This window comes from Coregonus lavaretus (assembly GCF_964263955.1).
Source record: "Coregonus lavaretus genome assembly, chromosome: 38".
Classification (NCBI taxonomy): Eukaryota; Metazoa; Chordata; class Actinopteri; order Salmoniformes; family Salmonidae; genus Coregonus; species Coregonus lavaretus.
In genome coordinates, this window is record NC_140025.1 from 3,125,716 (window position 1) to 3,135,458 (window position 9,743).

General features: G+C 42.0%; 1 protein-coding gene across 1 annotated transcript; it reads right to left on the reverse strand.

Moving 5' to 3' along the window:
- Positions 1-620: 620 nt before the first annotated feature.
- On the reverse strand, positions 621-9,507 carry ndfip2 (Nedd4 family interacting protein 2). The gene is made up of 8 exons (XM_084155654.1): positions 9,022-9,507; positions 4,933-5,095; positions 4,446-4,579; positions 3,951-4,038; positions 3,369-3,493; positions 2,344-2,410; positions 2,018-2,124; positions 621-1,801 (listed from the first exon to the last, which is right to left on the reverse strand). The coding sequence occupies exons 1-7, from the start codon at positions 9,049-9,051 to the stop codon at positions 2,021-2,023; spliced, it is 711 nt and encodes a 236-aa protein (XP_084011780.1). The 5' UTR covers positions 9,052-9,507; the 3' UTR covers positions 621-1,801; positions 2,018-2,020.
- Between the last annotated feature and the right edge of the window lie 236 nt (positions 9,508-9,743).

Genomic DNA, 9,743 nt, shown 5'->3' on the forward strand with positions numbered 1-9,743 from the left:
TGGATGGAGGGAGGGAGGAGGTGGGGGAGTATTGAGGTTGTGAGAAGTAGGGCCTAAGCTATCCCGGCCTGGTAAATGGGAGAGAAGAAGTGCTGAATAAAAAGAGAACATTTGCCAACCGGAAGGGAGTTCTGTAAATGGGTCACTCATTAACAGTTTATAAAGAGGCTGGATTGGGGACAGCCAGAGAAAGAAAAAAGAAAACCCACATGCATTCAGTAGAGGCAGGCCTCTGTACGGCAAACAATGAGCTTTTCAGGAACAGGTTTATACTGTAATTTCAATTAAACATATTTGGTTGGACAAATGCCAGAGTGAGGAAAATGGACGCTATCTAACGAAACATACAGACAACCAAACTATAACCTCTGAGGGTTTAGAGAGAATCAATGTCATAGGCTGTGCCCCAATTCCTCTCAAAGTTCACTGTAGGAAGAGGTTGGAGGGAGGGAGCTTGTATCCTGTCCTCCAATGCGCTTTGAGAGGAATTGAGGAAACAAGGACGGCTAGTAGCATTTTCAGACACAGACCTAAATAAGAGAGGGTATTCAACCTCCTACAGGGCTCCCAATAGCACGACAGGCCTATTCAACATCAAATGAATTCTAATATGGCAGTCACAGGGTGCAATTTGAACTTTAATGGCATTTTGCAAGACTTCGAGTTAAAGAATTAACAAGCACGCATTATCATCTCTGAGTACCAGAGATGTTCCAAGAATAATTTCTGACAAAAATTGTTTGATTGTTTTACAAACATATATATAGAATATTAATAATGTTGCTTTAGCTGAATATTTATTTTAACCAACTCGGCCAGACTAATCATGCATTTAAGTTATGTTTTTTGATATTGCTGATGAGGCTTCTGTGTAACAAAAACGACATGAGAAAGGCATCATTCAAGCATTAAAGAAACGCGACAATAATTTAAAATGTCACAGTTCAGGCTAATTGCAATAATCAATGAAAATGTAATTCTTTAAAATAAAAGAAAGTGCAAAAGGCAGATATCCTTTTTTGGGATAAATACAAATTCCAGTTCAAAACAAATTGACAAAGAGATCAGTCTACGCACTACGACAAATAAGCAATTCACAACTGATGGAGAAAGAGGTTCTTGAAAAGTGCAAATATCATAAATTGGCATAAGCTGGGATACAGTTCAATCGTTTCAGGATAAAAATCATGAATTTCATCAAATAACATTTTTCTACCAAAGACAATTAAATATGGGGATTAAACTCAAAGCATAAAATACAAATTCTAATATTGATACTCCGATAGAGCTTTAAAAGTCATCATCCTCATAGAAGCAGACATCTAGTTCAGGGAAGGACACAATTGCATAAGACCTCTTGGCTGCATACCTTTTTCTTCCATCTCCTTGTGTGTACTTTTCAAAAAAGGTCCACAACAGATAGACCCAGCTACTACACTGCACTATACTAGCCCCTGTTAAGGTGAATACAATGTACAAGACTTGGGATATTAAGCAGAATGGGACCAGAACAGGGGTTAGATCAAGAAGGGCAATTGAAATCAAAAGAGCCAAACAAAGTCAGTGGAAATATCAAAATATTAAAACACAGGGTATATTTAGCTGGGTTAATCTGTACTGTACGGACTTTCTGAAAAGAGAGATGAGTCAGCTGTTTTGGCTTTTAATGAAAGACGTCAGACTTTCGCAGCGGTACTTCCTCACCTCTTTTCAAGGTGGGTTTTTTGTCCTGGTCATTCAAGAAGAGGGTCGCAAATCCTCAGGGAATTTCACATTAAGGAGGAATGTTTGGTGCGACCACCTAGAGCAAAGGAAGTGGGAAAAAATTATGAAAACGTTACTGCTGTAGAATTCGCAGACTACGGGTAGCGGATTTAGAGAAAGACAAATTGGTAACAACAATATATAGTTTTATTTCTTAAGCAATAACTTAATTTATATGCATGTCAAGGTCTCTATGATAATATCTACTATACATATTAGTATGCTGTGACTGTGTATTAAGGTCTTAATTTACCTCTTAGTACAGGAAGAAGAAGCGTGTTCTGTGCGAGGCAGCCATGCTTTCAGACATGTTGCGCACTTTCAGGTAGTTCACGAATCCTCTGAAGAAAAGCAGGAGACCTGAGGAAGGGATTCCAAATCATTAGTAAAAAACACTTCACCACTATTCATCCAAGGTCCAGGATTCACATTACTGTGGGGAGATTAGTAGTACATCATTTCAGCCACCAGATGGCAGTGGTGAACAACATTCTAAGTGGATATATTAGTACAGTTTAATTCCTCAGCAATTGGCTAGTTGAAGAATGCAGCATTTGCTATACAGATCTGTAAACTTACCGAGGACCAGGAAAATCCACCAGAGCCAGTACTGCCCATTGAAGTATCCAGTAAAGTAGTCTGAGAACTGTGGGAAAGTGGAATTTACAGGAAATGGACATTCAACAACATTTCCTACCATCAGGACAATACTTTTGAATGACAATCAATTACTGTAAACACATACTGATTTTCACAATCACGATGGGAGAAATACTTGCTTGAGGTAGGATTAGGCCTCCTCAAACCTCAATTCCTAGAATGTTGGGTGTCCTAATTGAGACTATGGGCTGGTTTCCAGGACCAAAAATAAATAAACTACTAGCCTACTTATTGCACAACATCTAGTGGAAGTAGCTGTGTGCACCAGACCAATGATGAAAGCCCGGGGTTAATAACTCCATGTCCCCCAGTATGTTGCTTCTTCATGTGGAAATTCTACAGGGCTTTGAATGATGCCCGGAGCACAGAGTGCACACTGTCCTCCTCCTCCTTACATCTAGGGCTAAAAAGCCTTAGCAAGCATCTGCTTCCTGCTGCACACGCCATGCCTGGGATATGCTGTGATATACTGGACAAACTTGAAATTCATTTCGTAAACATTCAACTCATTAACATGCTATAGCCAAGTGAAGCATTTTACATGTTTTTTTGGTTTATTTTTTAACATTTAGCAGACGCTCTTATCCAGAACGACTTATAAGAGCAATTAGGGTTAAGTGCCTTGCTCAAGGGAACATTGGCTGATTTTTCACCTAGTCGGCTCGGGAATTCGAACCAGCGACCTTTCGGTTACTGGCCCAACGCTCTTAACCGCTAGGCTACCTGGCGCAATTACGAGCACAGCATTCAGTCTGGTTTAAGCAGGATAATGCTAGCCAGCTTGTTAATTTACAGTAAACCATTTGTAACATTGATGTTTGAAGTAGAAACTCTTTGTATGGGCTACTTTTAAAGTTGTGGACTGTATGTCCCATATTGAAATCAACTCTGTACGATATTTTAGATGCATTGATTAGGCCCCTTTAACCCAATACTGCACTTACCCTGACGATGAGAATCCACTTGATGAGAGAGAGGCCAAAGCCGCAGATGGCCCCGTATCGGCCGGCGATGGTGTTGGTCAGGCAGAATGACAGGCAGAACCCAATCCAATTGAACAGGAAGGCCACTGTTTGGAGACAGAGGAAAGCATGTAGTTACAAGCACAGACCGACAGACAAACAGACACCTCTCTCAAGGTTGACTGACATTTCTGTTGAGGGAGTCACTGTTCAGTCTATTACAAATTGGATGTCCTTCTATACATACTTAAAGACACATTCTGAGGCCATATGAATGCAGCCAGAGAACAGCTAAGCTGACTTCCTTTGACCTTTCCCACCATTCCTATTGGAGGAGGAGATCATGTTGTCTACAATGAGTGTGACTGTTGCCACCTTCTGGTGAATCCACAGAAAGCACCTTCAACTGCTTACTGACATTTTCATCCAAGCAAACCTTTGTTTGTTATGTTCCCCTGCTCAGACTGAAATGGGCCAGTCCGCTCAGTGAAAGAGGCTATTTGGGCTTGTCAACTCACTGAAGAATGGGGGGGGGGGGGGGGGGGGGGGGGTTTATCCACTCACTGAAAAAGGCCAGCATGAAAATTCCATCGTTCCCCACCCTCAGCTGGTCGACGTCGCTGAAGTCATCCCTTGGAGGGAAGTCATCCTCCTGTTTAAGAGAAAGAGGACAGGAAAACAACTCATCCATCTCTTCTTCAGAAACATCGCAATAGCTCAGTCATCCCAATGAATAAGGAGACAGGACGCAGGGTTGGGCGGTATAGTACAGTTGCCTGTCGACATTTCCTTCTCTTTTGGAGTTGTTGAGAAAGCAGAAAAAGTCCAATGGGCATTTGTACTAGACCTACATAAAATAGTAAATACTGTTGTAGCTATGACTTGGGAGAGTACAGCTATCAAAGTTGTTTTGGTCCTGAAATACGTTGTTACGCTGTGTAGTTAACAATAGCAGCATTGAGGTTTTTCTTACAGCATTCCAGCAGAATAATCCTGTTTCCATTGGTAAACATCCCATACTCAAACACGTGTATGTGTGTGTATGTTTGTGTATCCTACCCCTGGTATCACCTCCACAGCAGAGAGTACCATGGCTGCAGCTTTGGCTTTCTCTGCCTCATCGTAGGTGGGAAGAGAGGTGGCCACGCTGTAGGGGGGCGGCACGGGGAAATCACTCGGGTAACAACCGCTCTCTACCGGGGGACCACAGGGAAGAGAAATGACCAATTAGACTACAACAGGGCAAATTAACACAGTCCACAAGGTGAAGACGGAGTTCGGAAATCAATTAAATCAAATAAGGAAATCACATCGGCTGAATTCCAGGAGGCGTGTGAACTATCGGCCTATACTTAGGGCAACTGACTGGTTCCAGCGTGTTTGAAAGAGCTATAGACGCTGAGAGAGAATGAGATGGAGAAAGGGGCAGACAGGCAGAGAGTGAGACACAGAAAAAGGCTGAAGCAAAGACATTATTGCTAAACGGAAGAGTAGAATGAGGATAACAGATCCAAACAGACACTATATGGAGTCTTTGGTTCTGTACCAGGGATGGCAGCGGTGGCGCCCAGGGCGATGCTGGCATAGGGAGGCGGTGGGGCCTCTGCGTCCCCCTCCAGGGCTACTGGGATTGGGCAGGCCTGGGCCGAGGTGCACGGCTGCTGGGCGCTGGTGGAGGGCTCACAGGAGTCGTCTTCATCATTCTCAAACTGAGAGAGAAAGGGGGGGGGGGGGGGGGGGGTAAAGAAGGAGTTAAATGTCACTTCAATAAAACCCACGTCACAAGTTCACAACACAGAATGTCAAAGGTGAGGAAGGAGAGGGAAACCCTGTAAACTGAGACGATTGGAGAGATATGGTCATGGCACGGATCATCCCTTAGAATGGTCCAACTCTGAAAGATCATCTGGTGTTTCGTAATAAACTACATAGGCAACATTTGATTCCAGCGCTAAGGGTACTGAAGACATCCAAAACAACATGTGATCTAGGCTAATTGCCAGCATAGCATCCAGTTGGAAGAAGACAACATGGTCATGGGAAACAGAAGGGTGACGGTAATGTTATAGAGGACACAGCACAGCCTTATATCTGGCCAATGACAGATGATGTAGCCTAAGCTGATGCATTACCTAGGCCTTGATCAGTGTGGCAGCAGTGCCAAATGTTGCTTTAGTCTTGCAGCTCACTTGAGGCAGTGGCTTTTGCATAGGTCAACAGACCAGGATTTAACTTGTGGCTTCGCTGTAGATGAAGTTTGGCATCATGTCCAGCAGCACTCTATGAACTGCGGGGTCAATGTGCAAAGCCAGGAGAATGAATGAGTGTGATGCTATCCGGTGTCAGGGACACCAGTTATGTAAGCTCTAAACAACTGCATAATTGGCCAGGGGTGAATTAGTTATTTCACCATCAGCACACCAAGGCCTAAACAAGAACTCCTTAGGTCATCTCAGAATAATACTCACAACAGGCCTATTTTCCTCTGATACGCCTAGTATATATATGTTGGCTACAAGTACAAATAGTTAGGTTAGGCCTACATGTCCCCTGTAGCTCAGTTGGTAGAGCATGGCGCTTGCAACGCCAGGGTTGTGGGTTCGTTTCCCACGGGGGGCCAGTATGAAAAATGTATGCACTCACTAACTGTAAGTCGCTCTGGATAAGAGCGTCTGCTAAATGACTAAAATGTAAAATGTAATGTTTAAAGACCTGTTCAGAATGAGCGTACACAAATAACAAGGATGGTTGGGGAGTTTACATTATAAAACAGCCTGTATGATGCATCTAAATACAGGTTAACCTCAAAACTGAAAACCTAACAAAGAGATGACACATTGAGGCAAAACCACAGTTGCCTAGCGACTGATGGAAGTGCAGAGGCAGGATCAAAATAGCATGGCTGTGGCTGAAAAAGCTCTGCACATCAAGATGCTAAAAAGGAGAGGCATACCATGGTATGTCTGATGTTAGCAAGCATTCCTGCATAGTCCAGCAGTGAGCATTTGGACTTTTAAGGCCAGTAGGCTAGGGTCTCCTGTAGCTCAGTTGGTAGAGCATGGCGCTTGCAACGCCAGGGTTGTGGGTTCGTTTCCCATGGGGGACCAGTATGAAAATGTATGCACTCACTAAATGTAAGTCGCTCTGGATAAGAGCGTCTGCTAAATGACTAAAATGTAATTATTCAAAGGCTTACCACAACTGCCTAACTCACTTGTCCCATATCAAACCAATCAGTCTATGGAAGTAATTATTGATAACCTAAATACACATGGCATGACACCGACTATGACTGTTAAAGTTTTCTGCTTTCGAGAGCCACGGGCCGATACAGGACTAAACCAGAAGTGACCCTAGCCTTGGATACACACACAGCATTCACATTGACAACTAGACAGCCAAGCAGTCGCGAACCTCCAGCAGCATAGCTAAAGCTTGTGCTCAAGGCCTAGTGTAGAAGAAACAGAGCGTCACAAGCGCAACCCAAACAACAAAAACTAATATTTACACACATGTAAGAGGCATTTTTCCCTTGGCACAAAAAGTGGATTCAATATCTTTCTGAATATTTCCTCGTTATCAGAGTTCCCCCTGCAACCGGAAAAAGGTGTTTGTAAGACACCGGTGCCTACCAAATCGAGAATTAAGGAAGTATCGCCGAGTAAAGGTAGGTTGAACAATGTTCCCCTATCCATTACCCATCCTACTCTAGAACCGCAGTGTTTCCTCTATATTCATTTAGAAGCAATGGGCCGCCACTGCTAAATGACGACCTCCACTCCAATTTGTTTATTTTTTATAATATATACTGAAGAAAAAGATCAAACACAACATACAACAATTTCATTGATTTTACTGAGTTACAGTTCACATGAAGAAATCAGTCATTTGAAATAAATTCATTAGGCCTTAATCTATGGATTCATACACGTGGTCTGCGGTTGGGAGGCCGGTTGGACGTACTGCCAAATTTTCTAAAACGACGGAGGCGGCTTTTGGTAAAGATATGAACATTCAATTCTCTGGCAACAGCTCTTGTGGATATTCCTGCAGTCAGCATGCCAATTGCACACTCCCTCAAAACTTGAGCCATCTGTGGCATTGTGTTGTGTGACAAAACTGCAGATTTTAGAGTGGCCTTTTATTGTCCCCAGCACAAGGTGCAGCATGTAATAATCATGCTGTTTAATCAGCTTCTTGATATGTCACACCTGTCAAGTGCATGGATTATCTTGGCAAAGGAGAAATGCTCACTAACAGGGATGTAAACAAATGTGTGCATATGGAAAATGTCTGGGATCTTTTATTTCAGCTCATGAAACCAACACTTTACATGGTGCGTTTATATTTGTGTTCAATATGTTTATATTTATTTGTTGTAAGTTGTATTTTTTATATTTATTTTTAGTAATTTGTATTTTTTAGTGAAAATAATTTTGGGGATGTTAAAACGTTTTCAGTGTAAACTTAAATGACTAAAACCAGAAATAAATGTATGTAGAAAACATAATGGAGCTATATATTTTTAAATAAGATCATCTTTGAGAACTAACAACCACCAAAATAAAACCTAGACAGGGGGAATAAAAATAAAATGTAATGGCATGTTATAATGTTTGAGTCCCTCAGATAGCACAAGAACACGGAATAAGCCATGGCAAAATGTGTAGAATTGCAGAAAATTAACTTTAAAACTGCATATTTTCTATCAGCCCCATGGCAAATTGTGTAGAATTGCAAGAAATTAGTTAAAAACAGCAACATTTTGTCTCTGCGGCCAAGAGAAGGGCCTCTAAAATGTTCAGTCCCAAACCCCACCTTTGGCCACGCCCCCCACGCTGAAATAAATCCGAACAGAAACACTGAATACTGTACAGAAGAGCTATCTGTCTAGAGCTAATAACTACCTAGCAAACTGGATTGCAGTGTTGAACAATAACCTAACCCTTGAGGCTGGGATAGCTAACCATCTTGTTTTTGTGACCATTTATGTAGCTAGGAATGGCATCTTCTTTGGGGAAACAAGTATATTGTTCTCATGGAAAGCCAATTCCTTTAACACTACAGAGATGTCATGGAACATTTTGTTTGTGGGCCCCTGTGACTCAGTTGGGCCACAAACTCTGTATGATGGGATTATTTATTATACACGTGTTACAGGCCTACTGTGTGGCTTTTTGGGGGGTCTAACTATAATTGAGCACGTATAGTTAGCCACAAATGGTTGCATATAATTTAAGTCTAGCCTGGTTTAGTTTACCTGACTCTGGCTGACATACAACTAACTAACGTTCGCTAGATAGCTAGCTAGCCAAATTAGTTATCCGTTCAGAAAACCAATACATGCTGAGTTAAGTGTTAAAGTGCTGTCATTTGGATGATTAACACTTAACTCAAATTTAATTGGAACTTGCTAGCTAACGTTTACCTAGCGTAGATTAGCTAACTATTGTATTGTTGATCTGCTTCTGAATAATGCGGAAGTGACAGGCACGAGGAACATCAGTTTGATTACAAGCCGTCAATTTAAACATTTCTAGTCTAGTTTGACACCAAGTAATGTTATAAATAGGTTGTTTGTTTATATTAGTTGGAGTTCGCAAACAGATGGCAATGTCGATTGTTTTTGGCTCACCACTTGGTATCGGCTTGCTGCCTGGTCCATCTTGACGTTAGACTCAGCTGGCGGAGCTAGCCAGCAAGCGAAATGTCGATAATCTTGTATTTAGCTATTTCGTAATTTAAGGTAACTTTTTAATTAACAGCATTCAGGATACGTAGATTAAATATACACGCTGGGACGTACAAGAAACCGTCCATTTATGCTTCAACTGAAGCAAAACTCCTTCTGATAGGAAACGTCGAGTGAGTGGAAACACAGAGGGCTCTTTGACTTGTGACGCAATGCCTCCGAATTCCAAATCTACTCCTATCCACTACACGTCCTTCATCCCTGTAGATCTGAAAGATATTGGATAAATATAAACAATAAGGTGAAAATATAAGCTATCGTCTTATTCTTAATACCTATCAAATCTCATAAGATTTGACGTTAGACAAGACAGTGTATAGGCTAGGAAATAGGTGCTAGTGGTCGAATTGGAATTGGGTATTCAACTCTACCGGAGACTACACAATATTTGACCACTAGGTGGTGCAAAAACTCAATAGTTATTCAGAGTAGACAGAGACGGACGGTCAGAAGCCCACAGTACACACACTGTGTTCGCTATAATCCCACCGTAGATGTCGGCAAAATAGCCCCTTACCCATTTTTGGTTGTGGGACTTTGCACTTGGACAGGTAGGGCTACTTGGTAGTACTCTTGACTTATAGTCCATCAGGACATTGGATGGG